The sequence below is a fragment of the Schistocerca serialis genome, chromosome 3 (genome assembly GCF_023864345.2).
Source record: "Schistocerca serialis cubense isolate TAMUIC-IGC-003099 chromosome 3, iqSchSeri2.2, whole genome shotgun sequence".
NCBI classification, from domain to species: domain Eukaryota; kingdom Metazoa; phylum Arthropoda; class Insecta; order Orthoptera; family Acrididae; genus Schistocerca; species Schistocerca serialis.
The window spans coordinates 311,953,601-311,976,621 of NC_064640.1; the positions used below are offsets into that span (position 1 = coordinate 311,953,601).

The window sequence follows — 23,021 nt, forward strand, 5'->3', positions numbered from 1 at the left end:
GTGGATCCTCAACCGAGAAACCTAGCGCTGCTGGTCACGGCACTGGAGTCCGCATGGGTCCACACCCCTGTCAATACTTTCCAGAACCTCACTGACTCTCGTCCTGCACGTCTCATAGTGGTCCACGCTGCAAAAGATGGCTATTCAGGCTTTTAACGGATGGTCGCATTAGTGTCACTGAACAGTGTAGAAAGAAAAAATTAAGTTCTGTAGCTATGTGTTCCTTAGAATATTTGCACATTAGATATAATAATGTCTCGAGAATCTGTAAACGGCTATTTAATATAATTAAATTTATGTAATCCTATGTGGATAAATGCCCTCCTTCGTAGCTGAGCGGTCGACGATTTTGACTACCGTTCGGTGGGAGATGTGTTTGTTTTCCGGTACAGCAAAGAATTTTCCTTTGGCGAAAGGACTGGAACAGGGTGGACACAGCTTCATGAGGTCAGTCGAGAAGGTGCTTGATGAGAAGTGGTGACTCCGAGGTTCAGATAGCTGACAACGGCTGGGAGAGCGGTGTGCTCATTGAATAGCCCTCTATATCCTATACTACGACGCCATTAGCAGAGCGCGACATGACGTCTGTAGCCATCGCTTGATCTTCAGGCCCTAATCGCGGAGCTGCTTTTGTTCCACTGCTGATCATTCAAACTGGAGGACAACATGCAGCAAAAGTCAAACTGCCATGAAGTGTACGAGGTGATTGTATGCGTAAATGCTTGGCACTGCATTGCAACCGCACAAGTTCGGTAGGTGTAACGCCGTCTACGTTCTTATGTTAGGAAATATAGGCAGCTGGTTTCGTATCCAGAAATCACATTTCAACATTGGTTATTTGTGGGAAGAATGTTTTATGCCTCGTATAAGAAGAAATGTCTACCAACACTAGTCGGATGTGGACAGTGGCAAGATAGAGGACTATCGAGGCTGTGGTGTATCATTCCCGATATTGCTTCTCGTCATGTGAATATCGAATAAATGGGATCAAGAGAAACATACTCAAGGCCATGAAAGTTCTCATGATCCCATCCCATTAGCGCCCGAGACGACAGACGTATTGATCACTCAGTGGTGAGAGATCTTACAGCAACCTCACATACCTTGAGTCAGAAAAACGGGTTTTCTTACAACAAGACAAGTACCCACATAGACAGTGCGACTGTCAGCACGACCACCATAGTCGTTGCTTCCATTGACGCGACGGCAGAGAGAGGCGCGCAGACAGAGCTCCACCCAATAACAATGGAGACCGTTTTCAGACGAGTGCTACTACTGTGTACAACAATCCGATGGACGTATCGGTGTTTCGAGACTCTGACAAGTACGATCGTTGCCAAGACAGCAGCTCTTACATTTTTGATACTAAGGTCAGTTAAGTAATATCTGGTGTCCCCCTAGGAAATGTTATAGGCCCTCTGCTGTTCCTGACAGAAAGTCCGGGCAGGCCTGTTAGATTGCTTGGAGATGATGCAGTCGTTTACCGTCTTGTAAAGCCATCAGATGATCAAAACCAATTGCAAAATGATTTAGACAACATATCTGTATGGTGCAAAAAATGGCAGTTGATTCTAAATAATCAAGCGCTAAGTCATCCACATGAGTACTAAAAGAAATCCGCTAAATTTTTATTACAAGGTAAATCACACAAATCGAAAGGCTGTAAATTCAGCTAAATACTTAGGGATCACAATTGCGAATAATTTAAATTAGAATGATCACATAAATAATGTTGTGGGTAAAATCCAAAGGCGGTGATTTATTGGCAGAACACTTAAAAATGCAACAGGTCTCCTAAAGAGACTGCTTTCACAAGGCTTGTCCGCCCTCTTCTGGAGTATTGCTGTGCGGTGTGGGATCAACATCAGATGGGACTGATGGAAAACATCGAAAAAGTTCAGAGAAGGGGAGCTCGTTTTTTTACCATTGCGAAATAGGGGAAAGAGTGCCACAGACATGATACGTGAGGAGGTGTGACAATCATTAAAACAAAGTCGTCTTTCGCTGTAGTAGTATCTTTTCGTGAAATTTCAGTCACCAACTTCCTCCTCCGATTGCGAAAATATTCTTTTGACGCCCACCTACATAGGAAGAAGTGATCATCATGACAAAACAAGAGAAATCAGAGCTCGCACAGAAAGATTTAAGCGCTCGTTTCTCCCGCGCGCCGTTCGAGAGTGGAACGGTAGAGAAATAGCTTGAAGCTGATTCGATGAACCGTGTACCAGCACTTAATTGTGAACTGCAGAATAATGATGTAGATGTAGATGTGGGTGTGCCCTTCGAGGTTCTCATGATGTCATCTTTCAACAAGATAACGCAAGACCGCATGATATCCATGCTGCCCTGGCCTATCTCGACAGAGAAGTTGTTTGACTGTTGCCCTGTCCTGCACCATCTCCACATCTGTGACTCACTGAAAACATTTTGTCATGGGTTGCCGAGAGATTGGCCATAACTCGCCAGCTACTATGATTAATCAGCTCTGGAACAGAGTTGAAATAACATGGAACAACATACTCGTTTCTGTCATCTACGCTGAGTTTGCACCCTCTATACTCTCTAACAAGGTAAAACTTTAACCAAGTTCTGTTCCTACTATATTGTATACACACGATAAGTAAAATTTCATTATTTTCTGTTCTGTTGCAATTTAAATGTTCAGCACTTAAGTACAAACAGCAGGAAAGGAGAAGCTAAGTAAAAGAGGTGAATTTTGTTCTTTAGTGCTTGTATACAGGGAGAAGACAAGTTCTCGATGTCGATGCGAGTCTTTGCAAGTTACCAATGTAAAAATGTATGTAATAATCATATGTAATAAACTCGCCTTCAGTAGCAAGCAGACATCAAAGAGATGCGCCTTGACAATACTACAGTGGCAAGTACTTCATCCAGTAAGCGAGAGAAGCTAATACAGTACGATTACCTAGATGTAAAACATCAGCAACCAGCTGCAGTATAATAAATCCCTTACCAGTGACAGAATGTGTTTCACAAAACACAGACTGCCTGAGCGAATACCCAAAAGAGACCTCCTTGTGACTCCAAACGTTTAGCGACCCGCTGTACTCTGCTTCCGTGAACTCATCGCAACATAGAGGAATCCATTTTACAAAATCAAGATGGACCAGCGCAATGAGTTGCGCCACATTCATAGGAGGAGCAGAGTAAATAAGTTCCTTTATTCAACCCCACGGTAACAAAGATACGGGATGTACGTCACGTGAACTTGAAGACCATAGAACCATGCATCAACGATAGAGCTACTTTTCGTAGGAGGCTCTGCTTAAATGTAGCCACAGATGCCTCACAACGTATGTTGGTGTACCGTTGTGTTGGAAACATAACTCCCTATCGAAAACGAGGAATATATTCCTACATTTTCCACAACTTCAGTGGCTGCAACATTCAGCTGATATCAGAAGCTTGAGAAATAGAACCGTGCTGTGAGCGGGTCAGTGTATTGCCTGTGATCAGTGAACGATACATCAAGTTTTCAACTAAAATTTTCGGAAAAATATTTCGCTGCAGTTGTTAGACTGTGGTAGTTTCAGACATCTTCAAATACGGGTTGAGTTCATCAGTTACGCCGGCCGAAGTGGCCGAGCGGTTCTAGGCGCTACAGTCTGGAACCGCGCTGCTGCTACGGTCGCAGGTTCGAATCCTGCCTCGGGCATGGATGTGTGTGATGTCCTTAGGTGTTGATAGGTTTAAGTAGTTCTAAGTTCTAGGGGACTGATGACCTCAGCAGTTAGGTCCCATAGTGCTCGGAGCCATTTGAATCATTTCATCAGTTACGAAAATATGTATTTTTCTCTGGCTGCAGATAATGTTGCATAAAGTGGTATTCTCCAATACAGATATCTGGTTTTAAAGGGAAAACTCTCCAAAACAACCATACCTGATATCACTACGTTTTCTAATAATCTTACAAGCGATGCTGTAAGAAGTGTGAATGTGAGCACGTGTAACGAGTGTGGTGGGAAAGTAATACCCAAAAGACTTTGTATGGACGTTGACTTACTTATTCGTAGGAGTGAGTTTGAACCGCTCTAAAATTTCTGCCAAGCAAAGTGCAATCTGGACACAGTCAAATATAACACTGCACCTAGGAAAGCAGTACACGCAGTACACACATTTCTAAAGGGAACATTCGACCAATATCGTCATAACCTCATATTATATCAACGTCATGTTACTACTCCAGGACTGGGTAAGTCATGCACTTTGCCAGTGTGTCCAAATACATGCCAGTGAACGATGGAGTAATACGGTCCAACCATAGACAAAAGATACATCCCATATCTACATGTACATCTATACCCCACAAACAACCTTACAGTGTGTGACGGTGGCCATGTCATTTCAACCATTCCGTGTTCCTTTTGTGAATGGCGCGTGGGAATATCCACTGTCAGAAGGCTTACATATCAGCTCAAATTTTCTTGTCGCGGTCTTTTCTTGAAACATACTTGCGAGGAAGTTAACATCTGACCGACTCTTCTTGCAACGTACGCTCTCGAAATTTCAGCAATAATACTCCCAGCGATGCACACCGTGTGCAATAAATCTTAGCCTGGCACCCTCTTTTCCTACAAATAGAAGCCAATCCTCTTTTGGTCGCTCCAGACGATTACTCATAAATGTTTTACAATTATTACTGAATTGTAGCCAATACCGTAGCTGAACAGTAACAGACATCTTTACATACTTATGCGCAATGTATTATGATTATTTACATTCTGCTTCTACTGTCAGTCCCTATACCAATCATCGACCCTTCCTACGTTTAAATAGTCTTCAGGCGCTGTAACCATCCCGTAGCACCATGTGGGCTCAAGGCACCATATTTTTAATAACTACTAAGCATTTAAGCATGATTGATATATATCGTGAATGTAGTAGCCAGGGAGGGGAAAGAAGTACTAAATTCATCCAAGACGGTGCAACCATCCCTGCTCAAATGTTAAAGAAGATATTTACGTGAGTGTTACAGGTCAGTTTTTCCCAAACCTGCTCTATAATCTAATTAATAATCCACTATTGAAATTGGACTACCAAATCAGTTCAACTTACAAGTGATGCATGAAAGTGTGCATGAAACTGAAACAAATAGCAGAGAGGGAACACTTTGGCTTCATTTGCACTTCCAGCAGGCATCGCTTTCGCTCATGGTCGTTTTGAGACGCTGTCTCACAGCCAGTCACAGACGCTGGCATCAAACTTGTGACTTTCAGCGACCACTGCACCCGATTTCTGTATTTGAGTTTTAGAACAATGGTAAACTGTAAATGTGTGACTAGGGCCTCCCGTCGGGTAGGCCGTTCGCCGGGCGCAAGTATTTCTATTTGACGCCACTTCAGTGACGAGGATGAAATGACGAAAATTAGGACAACACAACACCCAGTATCTGAGGGGAGAAAATCTCCGACCCAGCCGGGAACGGAGCCCAGGGCCTTAGGATTGACATTCTGTCCCGCTGACCACACAGCTACGGGGGGCGAACAGGACAGTGGTAAGTACACTCCTGGAAATGGAAAAAACACATTGACACCGGTGTGTCAGACCCACCATACTTGCTCCGGACACTGCGAGAGGGCTGTACAAGCAATGATCACACGCACGGCACAGCGGACACACCAGGAACCGCGGTGTTGGCCGTCGAATGGCGCTAGCTGCGCAGCATTTGTGCACCGCCGCCGTCAGTGTCAGCCAGTTTGCCGTGGCATACGGAGCTCCATCGCAGTCTTTAACACTGGTAGCATGCCGCGACAGCGTGGACGTGAACCGTATGTGCAGTTGACGGACTTTGAGCGAGGGCGTATAGTGGGCATGCGGGAGGCCGGGTGGACGTACCGCCGAATTGCTCAACACGTGGGGCGTGAGGTCTCCACAGTACATCGATGTTGTCGCCAGTGGTCGGCGGAAGGTGCACGTGCCCGTCGACCTGGGACCGGACCGCAGCGACGCACGGATGCACGCCAAGACCGTAGGATCCTACGCAGTGCCGTAGGGGACCGCACCGCCACTTCCCAGCAAATTAGGGACACTGTTGCTCCTGGGTATCGGCGAGGACCATTCGCAACCGTCTCCATGAAGCTGGGCTACGGTCCCGCACACCGTTAGGCCGTCTTCCGCTCACGCCCCAACATCGTGCAGCCCGCCTCCAGTGGTGTCGCGACAGGCGTGAATGGAGGGACGAATGGAGACGTGTCGTCTTCAGCGATGAGAGTCGCTTCTGCCTTGGTGCCAATGATGGTCGTATGCGTGTTTGGCGCCGTGCAGGTGAGCGCCACAATCAGGACTGCATACGACCGAGGCACACAGGGCCAACACCCGGCATCATGGTGTGGGGAGCGATCTCCTACACTGGCCGTACACCACTGGTGATCGTCGAGGGGACACTGAATAGTGCACGGTACATCCAAACCGTCATCGAACCCATCGTTCTACCATTCCTAGACCGGCAAGGGAACTTGCTGTTCCAACAGGACAATGCACGTCCGCATGTATCCCGTGCCACCCAACGTGCTCTAGAAGGTGTAAGTCAACTACCCTGGCCAGCAAGATCTCCGGATCTGTCCCTCATTGAGCATGTTTGGGACTGGATGAAGCGTCGTCTCACGCGGTCTGCACGTCCAGCACGAACGCTGGTCCAACTGAGGCGCCAGGTGGAAATGGCATGGCAAGCCGTTCCACAGGACTACATCCAGCATCTCTACGATCGTCTCCATGGGAGAATAGCAGCCTGCATTGCTGCGAAAGGTGGATATACACTGTACTAGTGCCGACATTGTGCATGCTCTGTTGCCTGTGTCTATGTGCCTGTGGTTCTGTCAGTGTGATCATGTGATGTATGTGACCCCAGGAATGTGTCAATAAAGTTTCCCCTTCCTGGGACAATGAATTCACGGTGTTCTTATTTCAATTTCCAGGAGTGTATGTGCAATACTTGCACGCGACATGAGAAGGCGGTTGCGAAGTGAAATGTTTCGAGCTTGAGTTTTGCTTTTCTGAAACAATGCATGCACTTAGACAAGGAAACTGGTCTTCAATGTTCTTTTTTGGGTCTTTCCTTTAACCTGGTAGCTAATTCAGCAGTCATTGGCAGTTAACGTGGACATCGCTAATTCTACGTCATCATTATCATTCCATTTCCAGTTCCATCCCCTTGTGCTAAGATAGTATCATGTACATTTAATAATCCATTTGAACCACTGTGTACTTAATTATTGCTTGTATGGTCTAATAAATTTCCAGAGTCAAGTCCATGTGTTTTAGTAACAAACAGGACTTTCTTGTGTTCTTTTCTTTCATTTCATAGACAGATGAAATCCTACTCATTATGTCTTTGTAAGTTAAGACACCCATATTTTGTGTATGATTTGGCCATCCCTATTTAAATTCAGATGTCTCACATAAATATTAGTTGCGAAACTTTTGCTTAGTTATTCGCATGTTCTTATGAGGCGCTATCTGCTCGCCATCAAGGTCACTGGGTTCAGATCTAAATAGCTTTACTTAGTAGCTTCAAATCTCATTGTAGTCTCACTCGCATTTCTTATCACTTCGTTTTGGCGGAACCAGAAATATTCAACTTCACAATGTGGCGATAGTAGAAAAGAATCTCTTGGCTCAGATGAGTTCCTAGTCGAAACACTGTGAGATTAAAAATAGTAAAAGCACCGTGCGGTTTATACGTGCTATACCTAACGTCAGTTCGTATTGTGCACAGCTGTGATATATCACTTCCTCTTCAGTATCGTTGTCAAATGTGATGTAAATGAAGATTCTACGTAAATAAAGTACACTTGTCTCTCTAACAAGAACACATCTGGTTTTTCTAGATAGCTCTGTCTCTCTGGAATCGTAACTATCTTTTCATATACACTCCGTCACAATAATTTAACTACTGTAAACGTATAAACAAGAAAATGACCCACGAATTATATAGAAATAATAATAGGGTAGCAGTAATCGCATTTTAATTGTTCAAGAAAAAAGTCTTTACAATAATTATGAGCATTTGTGGAGCATGCTAGATCCTGGCACTCTTGTTGCATTTTTCATACACTTCTGGAAAAGCATCTTTGCAATTTAATTGATCGCGGACCTTCCAGTAGAGTGTGTGATCAAACATGACTTCAAACTCCTTCTTCGTCATGTAACTGTCTGCGTACAGCATCTGATACCTGCAAACAAAGACAGTTTCAAATTGAGCTTTATTAAGTCCTGTTGAGTACGCGCTTACACACACACACACACACACACACAGAGAGAGAGAGAGAGAGAGACAGAGCGCACGAGAGTAGATAACCTTATTAAAAACCTATTTCCAAAACAAAGAAACATAACTTTTGATGCTTAACACAATAGTCGCTAATAATAATCTAGTAGATGTCTACAAATTAAATGACTTCCTGATTCCCGAAACACTCGTCTCAGTATAGAGCACATTGCTCGCAAGTATTTTCACAGCCGCTTATCACACATACTCAAGTGAGGCTTTTGTTGGTTGCTTATCTAAACTAGGCAAAAGCTGACAAGGTTGTTGTACGTCATTAACTGAATGTCGCCTTATTAATATTTATATGTAACTGCTTGAGTAGGGAGATGCACTGTTTACCCCTAAGTCAGCTGCAGAATATGTGTGAGCATATTGCACATTTATGAGTAGTTGCACATGACATTTGTGTAGAACTTTGTATAGAAATTATGAAAAGTCAGTGCTGTGTGTGTACTTTAACTGAAGGAAGAACATCAGTGCAGATACTGTCATGTAAGGGAAGAGACAGCTACAGGTCTTGCCTTGGAATCCAGTGCACAGGCTACCCAGAGACTAACTTCTTATTCACAGCTCTGAAGGAATAAGAGACATTAACGGTAAGTCGTAAATCATTAGAACATTTGGGTATTTAAAATGCTATAGAAAGAAACAGTAAACTTACTTATACAGTAATGAGAGGCAGTGACGCATATTTGGAAAAATAAGAAAAGAAACGTCAAGCATTAGTGAAGTATAAATAAAGTTGGTTACCGGTAAAAATAGTTTCTTTGGAAAGTATATATTTCATTTTTTGTCTTCTTATAGAGAAAAAATTATCATTACTAACGATGTAAGGAAATATTCGAGATTTTCTACATTATGGATGTGGAACACTTCGATTGTGATGAATAAAGGCTTTCAGATACCTTTATAAGGAGGCCGATTGCAGTCATTTCTGGAAACCTTTAAGGAAATTTTCACTTTTATGATTCTTTAGCTTAATGTTGTAACCAATACTTAAGGCACTCTTCATGTACATGCTGCCGGCGGATGGATTAACATTAAAACTGCCACCATCTTCTAAGCGATAAAACAGCAGTTGGAGATCTATTTCATATAGCTGAGTATTCTGATGATAACTTCTCGACGGTTCTTATAGAAATGTTCCCATAACGTTAGAGGCAGGGTTAGTGTGAAACTATCAGGAATTAAATTAGTGGCAATTGTGTCAGCTGCAGGAGATTGCGTAAAATACATACACCTAGCTCAGCTTGTATAAAATTCCAGCTGTTTATTTCTGATGTAAGCTTCTGACAGTGGATCTGAACGTATTTCATAACTAGGATCAGGTTACCAAGTCACAAGTATTGTGAAGCGAAGTGGCAGGCTTGCCAAGATGACTGAGGATATGGGGTCATTGTGTAGGAATTTTGATAAAGTAGAGAAGGTGGTCATAGTAGGTAGAGCAGGTAAGATCCTGGCTAAATACAAATAACACAGTAGTAGGGGTGACCTAGGTGAAGGAGGAGCGGGAATTGCTCATACAAGTTTGTGATTGGTGGAGGTCCTGCAGCGCCATTACCACTACGTGGCAAACACTGCTGCACGCCGTGTGAACACAGAGCTGTTAATGTTGCGCTCACTGATGCAATTGGGAGATGAGGACACTCGAGACACGGCCTACATCTGAATTAGAGAAGGAATGATAGGTTAGCTTAGCTTCTTACAGAAAATATATGCGGGTCCAATATCACATTAAACCTCTTTGATTACTAACCAGAGAGACGTCTATTTTCGATTAGAATCACTCAAGCTGTTTTAAAGGAAATTACAATTGAAGAAGATTCCTGCGTAAGAATTCACTGAAAAGTAGCATCCGCTTATTACATCAGAATATTGGGGGATCAAGAAATACTGTAAATAAATTTCTTGTTTGTTTAGAAAGTTTATAATGTCATGAAAAGATACATGTCCTGTGCCTATGTAACCACCATATAACCACAGGGTTAGTGAATTTAGTGTAAGTGGTTATACATTATCATCTTGCCTTTGTAGAGTAAATGTGGAAAAGGGAACAGTTTAAACACACACAACTGCATATCACAAGTTTATAAAAAAATTGAAACACATTTTGCCGAGATCAGGACATAAATTAATGTTCTGGTGAACTGATACTAAAAGTATCTCATTTATAATTGTAACTGTGTGCAAAATCCTAGTGGGACGCTTTCAACTATTTAGTAGGCGCATTGATTCTTTGATATGCCATCTGTCAAAAACAGAATCAAATAACAGTCTGCAGTGATTCATAAGTAGATTTTCTAAACTAATATGAGAGTATAAAATAATCTATAAATACTATTTGGATCATATACGTAATTATATTCCATAAATTAATTTACCAACGCATTTGGATTATGATAGTAGTAAAATGATTCATAATTTCTTTATAGACGAAAGTCAAAGAACTAAATGTATAAACATAAACTCTGCCTGAAGCCGCTGGCTGGCCCATCGCTAACGACCGATCGCAATGTCATCCTCTGCCAATGGCGTCATTGGATGCAGTGTAGAGGGATGTGGGGCCAGCACACCTCTCTCCCTGCGATTGCCAGCTTTCGTGGTCTGAAGCCCCTACTAATCGATCAAGTAGCTCCTCAACTGGCACTACGTGGCTGAGTGCACGCCGTTCCAGTCCCCCCATCAAGGAAAAGTCCCTGGCAGTACCGGTAATCGAACCTGTGTCCTCCGTATGGCCTGATCACTCAGCTACGGAGGTGGAAAAATAAATGTGTACCCAGAAGTTAATGAACTCTCTTAATATGACTAGCAGGTAATAAGAATAAGCACCATACTGCCATTCGGTTCTGAAACGCCATTATGGAAAACATTTGTAATAATTAATGAATGAAAGACAGAAGACTTTAAAAAATAATTTTAAAACAGTAGACTGGAATTAAATTTATAGGGTAAAAGTATCTTTCTCAGTAAATAAATTAGAAAGGACATTAAGAAGCTATGCAAAAAGCCATGGGGTCAATAATGGAATTAGAATAATTTGTAAATGGAAAAGTAAAATTAATATGTTGACAAGAACAAGTAAATATTCTGTTTCAGTATCCCACAGCAAGAAATACTTAATATTATTAGGCGAATACATTAAAACCTCTAGAAGTACACACTTTGTCTGAAATTAATATTTCCAATAACAGAATTAAATGGAAAGTAGGAAAAAAAAAGAGATAACAGATCATAGAACAAGATAAAATCTCTACTGATTTTAATGGAAAGGCTATGAACGATAACTCGCAGTTACCTGATATTTTAATAACCATTCCTTAATTTTAATTGGGACAGTAGGCCTAGGAGTGCAACAGAAAAACGAAGGCAATATGTTGAGGAAGCAACTTTCACTAAATTTAATGATCTGCTTTCCCTATCTGAAATTAAGAAAATAATAAACTGACTCAAAAAAAGTTTGTGGCATTTCCAACAAATTTTAAAGACTTATCTTGTGGTAAGTACCACTCCATCTGAAATATGTAATCCATCATTGTCAACATTTATGCAGAGTTTAAAATATGCAGTTCTCAAACCCAATTATAAAAAGAATTATAGTAGTGATGTAAATAATTACTGACCTGAGTCACTGCTGACGTCATTTTCTTAAATGTGGTAATAATAATCTACTCTGAAATCATAATTCGGATTTCAAAATGATTGTTCAAAAGGCAATGGTTCCTATACATTTGCTGAACATATTTTACAACAAGTAAATAACAAAACAGCACGTGTCGGTAGCATACTGCTATGTGTTAATATCGTGAACAGTCGCATAAATGATATGATATTCTGGCAAACCATTTGAAAATGCATGAAATCCCTGAAATTTTCATATGCTACTCGATGATTTCAGCATAAAAGTGTCATAAATACATCGGTTTTTGGCATGTAAAATCGGGTAATACAGCTAATATCGGTTTCGAAATTGGTAAATTAATTCACGATTGAGGAAGGATTTCTCATTGACAGAGCTGAGAAATTTAATGCTCTTGTAATCCCAGATACTGGGATTATTATAACTTATTGCAGAAACGACAGCAGCAAACAGGCCAGACCGGAAAGAGTACCGTTAGACGTTTTCGTGTCAAAGGAACCAGCCCAGCCTTTGCACACCAGTTTGGAGATTGGCCGCTGTCTGCGGAGGGCGCTCTGATAACGCATCAGGCCAGCATGTATGGCGCATTTTCCTTGTGAGCGTTGGCAGCAGTGGATGACCGACAGACCTCACGGGGAATAACTAGTGCTACAATTATATATGATGCACGTGCTTACGAGTTTTGGGCTCTTTCTGTCTTCACGGTATGTGTATGAGTATCTGGTTGTCGATAGCTATATCCACGATGCAGAAGTGATGATTTTCAATTGTGCAGGATATGAATTGTGTTTATTACAACGATATGATGGTATGGGGTACAAGCATATGTGTTGATATAGCCTGGTTGGAGATCGGTTTTACGCCGAAAAATTCTAACTCTCCTCGATAATAGCAGAGTAGGGTCATTAAATAAATGTCTTTAGCGATAGTTTCTGTATTTCATGATATGTAGGCCACTTTCTCAGTGTTTAACTGTAAAAGCACAAATAAACCTACCTGTGTCACAAAACCACACATTACCCAAATATCGAAGAAGATGAATAAGGAAGTAAAAAAGGCAGAAAATACTGAAAATGCTCTAAAATTTCTACACAAAGTGTCTAAAGGACGTACCATGAACATTTTGGAAATGGAAATTTACACTCATAAAGAAATATACCTACTGGACTTCCTTAATGATTAGACAGGTTTTAAAAATAAAAAAATAAAATAAAAACTGGAAAATTTTATTGACATTACAACAGAAAAAAGGTCAGTTATCACGACAAACACTAAACAATAGAATATTTATTGTTTATATTAAACCACAAAATATGAACTCTGAAAACTAAGTGTAATCATTGATTTTCCAGAAAATATAATTTCCATTATAAACATATAGAATCGCTGGAGCCAGAGCTCTCAAAGAGCTATCGAATATAATTTTATCGAGTTCACACAAATAAAAGTACCCAGAAAGACAGTATGCAGGAAGACAACTGATACGTACGGTCCAAGATGCAATATGGATGAAGTCATACCAAAGACGTAAGCATTATGTGTCATATGTAGACACAGAAACTAACATAGACGTAAGGAACAACATTACACCTGTCGTACCATCTGCGCAGGTATGATTGATAATGGCAAAAACGCCAAAACGAGCTCGTCGTGTAACTTCATAATCACCACACGTAAATAAATCAATAGTGCAGCATAAATCTGTACCAAAAATATATCGTCCTTCGACCTCATCCATACTGTGGGCTCGCTAGAATAGAAATCCCTGAAACTTCATTACAGATAGAAACCGGCTGGAGTATCTAGGCGCAGGACTCCATGTGCCGTGCCTGGACAGCTTCATGGGTTACGTGCACTGCCAGCGAAGACAAGGTTCCAGGTTCCATTCCCAGGAAGGCATACAATTTTAAACTGTCAGGAAGTTCCAAAGTACTCTGCGCTGTAGTGAAAGACTCATTCTGAGAACTTACCCTTTAACATTTCTTACATGTTCTTCTAAGCGCCTTGTTGTGTCCACAGGATGGAAATTCTTAACTTTAGGCACCCCATATACTCCTATATCGACATATAACTCATCTTTATCGCTAAACGAATGAACCATGCCTGGCTCGTTGGTTAATTTAAACGGACACAGCCACAGTGGATAGACCTAAAACAACAAGAATTTGATTTAGATACAGAGCATTTAATGCTACACTTTGATACTAACTCCCCTATCTCGCATTAATTTACAAATTTGAGACTAAATCCATATCTATGCAGAAGAAAGTCAGGATTATGTCGTTATTACAAGCCAGAGATATGCAGTCACTACTAGCTAATATGGTAAAAATTGGAGGTATGCAGAATGCATCAAACAAATCAGAGATATTCAGTCACTACTAGACAAATCAGAGCTATGTAGTCGCTGTTAGAGTTACACGTATGTGGAATCTGGTAATGAGTCGACTAAATCTTTACTGCAGGACATGCTGTGTGATATTTGTTCCACTTTATAAACGCTTTACACAATGGCTATACATCAACACTGGATCACACTGTCTGTTACGTATATGTTCCGGCAATCACTACTCAGGTCTTAGGTCGTCATGTATTCTGTCGGTGCTTTCCATTCCCTGACGTAGTACCTGGTGCAAGTTTATCTTAACCAATAAGCCGAGAGGTAAACTGTATGCGAATAATGTTATCAAAGCCACTTCACATTTTATTTGCTTGTTTAATGTACTTGGGAGTGGAAGTTCGGAAACAGTTCCAAATGGACGTTGAAAAACACCTACAGACTACGCCAAGACTGAGCACGCTATCAGATCTAAGTTAGTTAACGACAGGTAAAAGCGTAATGCTTTACAGTCTAAGGAAGTCGCTAATAGTTTACATTATAAATGTTATATCAAAGGATTGTACCCGTACATTGAACTTAAGTCCTTATAGTGACTGTTCATCCACTGTCATGAAATTCTCGTGTCAAATGCAAAACTGTGCAATAGACTGAATTAACAGAACGAGAACTTTTAAGCTGCCTTCGCCATTGAAACTGAGCGAGGTGAAGTAGTCGTCAACGGAGTGGATTCACTTTTCTGAGCAGCGGGGTTTGAATCCTCGTCCAGTCATCCAGATTAACATTTTCCTTGGTTTCTCTAAATCACAGAAAGAGAATTTTGAGTTTTTCCTATAGTAGAGAATAGCATATTAGAATATAGTATAGTAATTTATTCTCGTCCATGGATTATTTTTAAGATGATATACAATAATTCGATTGATACAAGATAAAAACTCAAGTCATATATACAGATGCGCTGGCTTGATTCCTGTTTGGGTTCTGAATGACGTCGAGTAATATACCAGGAACACTTGCTCCCATAGTGTTAATTATAGATTTGACGTATAATGTAATCGCGGACACGTCATTTATACCACATCAAGCTGCAAAATCTGCAAAATGAGGAGGTAAAGTCGAAAGTGGTCACAGCAGAAAAATGTTTTATTTATGATGATATATAAAAAGATGTGCTTCATACAAATTGTTTAGATAGGTTTTCATCTTCTATTACCTGCAATATTTTTCTTTTTTTTACTTCTGTATTTCATAAGTTAGCTTATATGTATGGATCTCTTTTCTGTTATCTTTGTTTCTTTACTGGTCTAGTAGGGTAAAACCTTTTGCTTCTCCCAGTAACTTCTAATGTTGCCTCATTGGTGATGTAATATTGCTCTTTCTTCCTTCAGGTTAAATGAATTGCTCCTTTACGTATGGCGCTAATGCGATGCGTTGAGGAGAAAAGTCTCGGCACACACATTGCTGCTGATTTCGGAGTCATTAGTCATGCAGCTAATACACGAGTAGAGCTCTTTCTGCTACTGTTTGAGCATAATCTTCGGAAACACTTGTGTTACGGTTCTGAACCGCCAATGGCGGAATACATATTAATTTTTCCTAAACCATGGTGAATATTGTTGCCATGTTGTTAGGGAAGTGTGTTTGATACGCAATCTATGCTTTAATTCATCCAGTGGTGTTTAGTCCAGGGTTTTAAGCAGATCAGCTGAGCAGAGCCATCTGATGTTCTTCGAATCATGAAGCATACTCGTATTTCCTTACTTAATAGAGGTGAGTTTTGTCACACTGATGCACCGAAAATCGTATTGAAACAACTGCCATCGTGTCGCAAGTATACTGTTCTCATACTTTCGATAAACACTACTGTTTATTTTCCTATTGAGCAAAATTAATGCGCAGACCTCAAAGTAGAAGAAACAAGCTCCGATCTTCATTCCAAGTTCACTATCGCTAACACTACAGTAAATACCATTCACTAGACATCCCCCAGACGACACGCACTTATTTGAATACCATGCCATGTTCTATAGTTCAAAACCTCGTTTCAGTTCTCCACTATCAATGACTGCGTTGTTAGAATCATTATAGGAAATATCGATTCTTTTGGTCAGTGATTGAGAAGAAGCAAAACAGAACCCTATCATCTCTCAACGGATATTTCTACGACTCAGCGCTGCATCCAGACCTCCATATACACTCTCTGAACAATCCTTCCGGACACCTATTAGTGGAGTATTAGTATGGCTGGGTCCACCCATCACCCTTTTGACGGCCTGAGCACTGCTGGGGACCCTTTCAGTGGCGTGTCTGAATTTCTGTAGAGGAATGACGGCCCATTCTTAGTTAACTGCCGACACCAGAAAAGGTAATGACTTTGCACTCTGGGGTTTCGAGCGAAATCGACGTTCTGTCTTTCTTTGGGTACAGGTCGAGATTCAGAGCAATCCAGTCCATTTCAAGAATGTTATTGTTCAGCCTTACAGCAGAAATAGAAGGAAAATAAGTAAAAATAAGCTGGAAATAAATTTTAAAACCCAGGAAGAAATAGAATTGGCAATTAAAGAAAAGAGGGACGTATTCAACCGGTGGCTGAATGATAAATCGGAAGTAACAAGAACACTCTTCAAGGAAAAGAAGAATGAAGTGATAAAGAAACCATTGTCTCACAGATAATGCTTTATGACTGGGTGTATTGTCATACTGATACAATCATCATCTCCGAAATATTCCTCTATTGTAAGCAGTATACAGTCTTTCCCACATTTAGCATTTTCAAAAGCGGGATATGGGGACCACATTCTAGCCACGAAAAATACCAACATACTATAACATCACCTCCTCCGTACTTCACTGTTGGGTCACTGTTATAGCAGGTTACGTTCTCCAGGCGAAACAAAGACAGCCGTACAACAGAATGGTGATCCGAGGAAATAGAAGTGGCAGTTAAACAGAAGAGGAAAACATTCAGCCGGTGTCTGAATGATAAATCGGAAGTAACAAGAACAATATACAGAGAAAAGAAGACTGAAATTATAAAAAATAAGAATAGCAAAGAATGAAGCATGGGAAAGGACATGTGCCAATATAAATACCAAACGAGGATTTGGGAGAGCGAAACAAGCGTGGTCAGCATTAAAAGGACTTCGACAAGAGACAAAAGACAAAACCAATCTTCAACTGATAACACCAAAAGAATGGGAAGAATATTTCCGGAAATTATTAAATGAGGAGAGAGAAGACTATCTGGAAGAAGAAATAGTGGAAGTAAAGGAACAGGAAGGGGAAGATATCCAAGTTTTAGAAAGCGAGGTGAGTAAGGTATTAAGAACGGGGAAGAATGGTAAATCACCCGGACCAGGCAATATCAATATGGAGCTCTTAAAATGTGGTGGTGACAAAATTGTGAAGCTAATAACACGTTATTCAATAAAATGTTACATGGAGATTCAATACTCGAGGAAATGAAGTTGGCCTGTATTAATACTATATTTAAGCTGCTCGAACTACCGAGGAGTTTGTGTTATAAACACATTAATGAGAAGTTTTGGGAAAATGAGTAAAAATAAGCTGGAAATAAATTTTAAAACCCAGGAAGAACAATATGGCTTCACGGCTGGTAGTTCATGCGTAGAGCTTATTTTCACATTACGACAGATCTTAGAGAAACAGCGAAAAATTAAAAAACATAGTATTAATATATACTAATATTAATACTGTCCCGAGAAAACTACTTTGAAGAGCATTACATCTGGCAAATCTAAAGGGTCCTTTAATCAAACTAATACAGGAAATGTATGAAGACAACATATGTCAAGATAAAATTGATAGTACACTTTCACAGAAATTTAGAACAAGCAAGGGTATGTTACAAGGCTGCCCCATATCACCAACATTATTTAAAAATCTATATAGATATCAGTCTTAAGATGTGGTCACGTAAATGCAATGCAATGGGGCTAGAAATTAAAGATGTAGTTTATTTACATCGCCTACTATTTGCTGATGATCAAGTATTAGTAGCACGAGACGTGGAGGATGCAAATAATATGTGTAACAAATTAGCAATGGAATATAGAAACTGGGGATTGAAGATTAATTACCAGAAAATAGAATGCTTCACTAATGTTCCAGATGACTTATACATAGAAGGAAATAAAATTAAGAACTTTCTGTTATTTGGGCCCCGTTTTAGAGTTGCAGGGAAAATCAAAGGTAGAATTTAAAAAAAGAATTAGCGGTGGAAGGAAGGTCATCGGGTGCTCAAATCAATCTTGTGAAGCAGAAATGTAATAAACCGAACCAAAAAAATCATACATAAATCGATACTAGAAAGCGTAGTTATGTATGGAGGGGAGACTTGTACTACAAATCTGAAACACTTAAAAAAAAGTGCAAGTAGTAGCAATGGACTTCTGGAGAAGATCAGCAAGAATTTCTAGAACAGAGAAAGTAAGAAGCGACGAAATAATAAAGAGAAAGAATACATGATGTGATGGATAGAAAGCAGTTCCAATGGTACAGATATGTAAGAAGAATGGAGGAAGCCAGAATTCCGAAAATGATCCTTGAATCGGAACCAGAGGGAAAGAAGAGAAGAGGACGACCTATGACCACTTGGCTCCAAAATGTACGCTTAACAATGAGAAGACCTGACGCACAGGAAGAAGAGATACAAGATCGAAACACCTGGAGGGATATCCTGAGGAGATAAATTAAGATCTTATGTGAAAGATACAAAAATTTCCGAGTATTTGTTATGTTGGAGGAAAACCTTTATATAGAGGAAAATCTCAATAAATACAATAAACGTTCTCCAGGCATTCGTCTAATCCAAACCCTTCCATCGGACTGTCATAGGGTATAACGTGATTCATCCCTCCAAATCACTCGTTTTCAGTCATCCATTGTCCAGTGGCGGTACCTCAAGCATCGCTTAGCACTGACTCCAGAAACGTGTGTCTTATGAGGAACTGCTCGAGCATTGTATTACATTCTTTTTAACTCCCAACGCATAGTCATTACGCTAACTGAACTGATGGAAATAGCGAGTGATTCCTTCCTGTAATTTCGCGTGATTCTGTACAACCAGCCTCCACAATACTCGGCAGTTCCCGTCCGTTAGGTCTGCCTAGTCTTGATTTAGCTGCGGTTCTTCCATCGCATTTCCACTACAAAATCACATCACCAAAAGTCGACTTTGGCAGCTGTAGAAGGGTTTTAATATCTCTGATGGATCTGTTACTCAGGTGCCTTTCAATGACTGGTTCACGTTCGAAGTCTCTGAGCTCTCCTGACCTATCAATTCTGCTGGTACTACTACTCTACTGACAGCACTACACTCCCTGCCTTCTTTTGTCCTGGCGGGTGCGCCTCTCCTGGTACCTAGCAGTCAATCCCGCATTACACAGATGTGTCCGGGGACCTTTTATCAGGCAGTATAGTTGACAAAGCAAAGATTTCAGATTACTGGGTCCTACAGTACGATTTAGAGTTCGGCAGTATGTATCAGATAATAACTTTGGCTGCCAAGGCAATGACTGGACTTGGCGCTTCCTTGACTTTCCTGATATTTCAGCTTTACAGTAACATCCTAACGGTTTATCTAGATACCCGTAAACTTGAAAATCTACCTGGTGTAACGCCCGAAATCTTAACCCACAAAGTGGGGCCCCTTTCGGACTCACGCTGTTCTATTCTGACAGAAAATGCATATGTGATGTTGACTTAAAAGTCTGTACTTACGGACCACCGATATACATTCTGACGTCAAAGCAAGACACATAAAATTGTTTAATGTAAATGCTGACCTCGTATTTTAGTATTAAAAAACAGTTACACGTGTTAGGTAACATTATTAGCACTTTTAGTCAATTATCACCCTCCTATCGCTAATTAAAAAAATGGTTCAAATGGCCCTGAGCACTATGCGACTTAACTTCTGAGGTCATCAGTCGCCTAGAACTTAGAACTAATTAAACCTAACTAACCTAAGGACATCACACACATCCATGCCCGAGGCAGGATTCGAACCTGCGACCGTAGCGGTCGCTCGACTCCAGACTGTAGCGCCCAGAACCGCACGGCTACTCCGGCCGGCTATCGCTAATAAATTACTATCATTGTAGCACAACATTAGATATCAGAGTCATTCTAACTTCCTAACATGAAAATGACACACTATCCTCTATTGATAAAACGCAAATATTTCCTCATCATAAATACTTCAGCAGTAGGCACTAACAGCAAGGTTATTTTTCAGAGTGCTGAAGCTATTTCTCTGTTCAAATTGATCCCAATAAAATAAGTAATATTAAAAACGGAACTTCTCTTCTTCATCTGATACAGCCACTCCCTTTTTTCAGTGTCTGGCTGCAATAAACTTCAGTTTAATAAGGAATACTACGAGCATCATGATGATCTGGAAACGGGAAGTCAAACCAGCCCTATAGTTGCCAATTTCTGCATGGGTAATGTTGAAAATCTAACTCTCGACACTTAAATTAAAATCTCATTCCCTTGGTTCGGTAATTGACCGACGCTTTTATGGTATAGTTTCATGGGAGGGAAGCGGCAAAAAAAATTCTTAAATGTCCATTTTCTTTCGTTTTATATGAAGTTAGAGTCTTGCCCTGATCTACACATCGAAGTCGCCTGAATTACAGGGTAAAAACAGTCAATCGTCATGTATCGAGTCTAACTAGAACATAATTACTGTATGTGAGTAACAATCTGCACACCTCCCACCGAGAAACCTTTATTAAGCAATTTTCTGAGACTCACCTCAACCTCTTTGTGAAACACTTCGATTGACTTCTTCAGTTCTTGCATCGGGACGAGCATGTCCTGTATAATGTGATTATTCTCATACAGCTTCTTAACTGTTTCTCCCTGTGTTAATTTTAGTAGAGAAACCTTGGGCGGAACCATCCAACCAAAAAGCCAACGGAAGAGTATATTGTTTCCGAAAGGTACTATGTCCTGGAAGAAAAGCATATTTTAACATAAGAACACACACACAATTAAAACATTTTACTTCACCAGAAGTGTATAAAATTGCTTGTCGTAACAATAAACGTGAAAATCCGAACTAGATGCAATTCATTTGATGCAATAATTCGAAAGAAAGAGTTACACACCTGAATCTCCCAGAAGATTGATCTTGTGTGTCGGTGGTAATAGTCTCTTAGCGGAATGTATTCTGTCCCTTCGCCCTTCTTCAGGAAAGATTTCACATGCATGAAGAACCACGGCTTGTGCCATTTACCTATTTCGTTTAGCTGTAAGACAAAGACATAAAACATCATTATATCCCTTGCCCTTCCGCAATATACTTAAAACTTCGTTAATAATTGTTATATCCTAGCCAGTAGTGCCAACCGAGCCCGCTGCCAAAAGGTTGGCAGCATCAAAGTCCGGACGCCGTCCGCATAAGCAGCGCCAGCGATACAGGAAATCGCCGCAAGTCTGCGCGCGCCACCGCTGGCTTCTGGGTTCTTAAGCGCTGGAGTCGCGAGCGCTAGGACAGTTCTGTATTCGCCGCTCAGTTGTATACTCGCCACCGAATTGTGTACTTGCTAGCCAGTTGTGTGTGTTCATCGCAGCAGAGTTGTTGTTTGTCGTCAGCCGACGCTGACCTAGCCGCTCCGACTCGAACTAGACAGATTTCTGTAGGCACGGAGTTCACTATTGTGTTGCTGTATCTTCGTTAATAAAGATAAGTACCGACTTTTATTTAATCAGAGTGTTTGGGCTTTCATCTTTCTGTTCACTGTTCCAGCGGACCGGTCGGCCCGCTATTAAAAGTGTGGCGGTGACTTCGTAAGCCGTTTCTACAGCGAATTGCTTGTCGCTACGAACACCGCCACAAAAATAATAAAGAAGTTAATAGGTTTCTAGGACTCACTCATTTCAGGAAACTACACAAGGTAACTTCAACTACATCTGCAGACACAGTACAGAATGATACCGATTTAAAATTGCTGCTAACACACTAAGAAGCTCGAAAGGCAGAATTTTTTCATATTACTTTCAGCTCAAATTACACGTAAACGAAACTGAAGCGCCATGTCACTGTAAAGCAAAGCTGCAACAAACAGAGAAAAATGCTGATACGGTAATAAACTGTATAGTATCACGAGATGCGCAGTTGGGAATAGTGATGAAAATCTGCATCAGGCCTCACAAGAAAGAAATGTTACAGCAATTTCTGCATTGACATCACAATTTTATAGTTAAACCTTCACTGAAGATGAAGTGGTAACAATATTTCGAATAGCGTGTATCAAAAGTAAACTATAATGAGCACGCAACTAATTCTTTTATACTGTGACTGTTAGCAGTAATACGTATAATCTACGTTGTAACACAGACACGGTAAACCAACAGAGTATAAATGGCAAATGATTATTCTTCCACACAATGACCTTATTAAAGATGAATCTTAGAATAATGAACATGAACCTCATAAAAGAGCGCCACAACCGATTAAAAATCTAGATTACAGCAAGAGGACAAATGCTATTTTGTGTTATTTGTGTTATAAACAAAGTCATAACAATCTAATTTGGACCTCTGGTGACGAGGAGAATGATCGAGTACTTAGAAGAGAGCCAAACGCATGCGCAAGGATATTTCCTTGCAAAATACCATTTCCTAGCCCTATGAAAACGAACGGACGTAGCAATTTATTCTCCAGTCCGGATTTTATGTCGGGTAGACACATTAAGGATAAAGAACAAGACTGCCACAAATAACAAGGT

The 23,021-nt window shown here is 40.6% G+C and overlaps 1 protein-coding gene across 1 annotated transcript in view; it reads right to left on the minus strand.

Moving 5' to 3' along the window:
* Positions 1–7,968: 7,968 nt before the first annotated feature.
* Positions 7,969–23,021, minus strand: part of LOC126471597 (delta(24)-sterol reductase-like) — a 54,614-nt gene continuing 39,561 nt past the window's right edge. The window contains exons 7-10 of the mRNA XM_050099833.1: positions 21,399–21,539; positions 21,043–21,240; positions 13,895–14,073; positions 7,969–8,192 (exon numbers count right to left, since the gene is read on the minus strand). Of these exons, the coding sequence (XP_049955790.1) occupies positions 8,039–8,192; positions 13,895–14,073; positions 21,043–21,240; positions 21,399–21,539 (672 nt within the window). The 3' untranslated portion in view covers positions 7,969–8,038. The remainder of the gene's footprint in view (positions 8,193–13,894; positions 14,074–21,042; positions 21,241–21,398; positions 21,540–23,021) is intronic.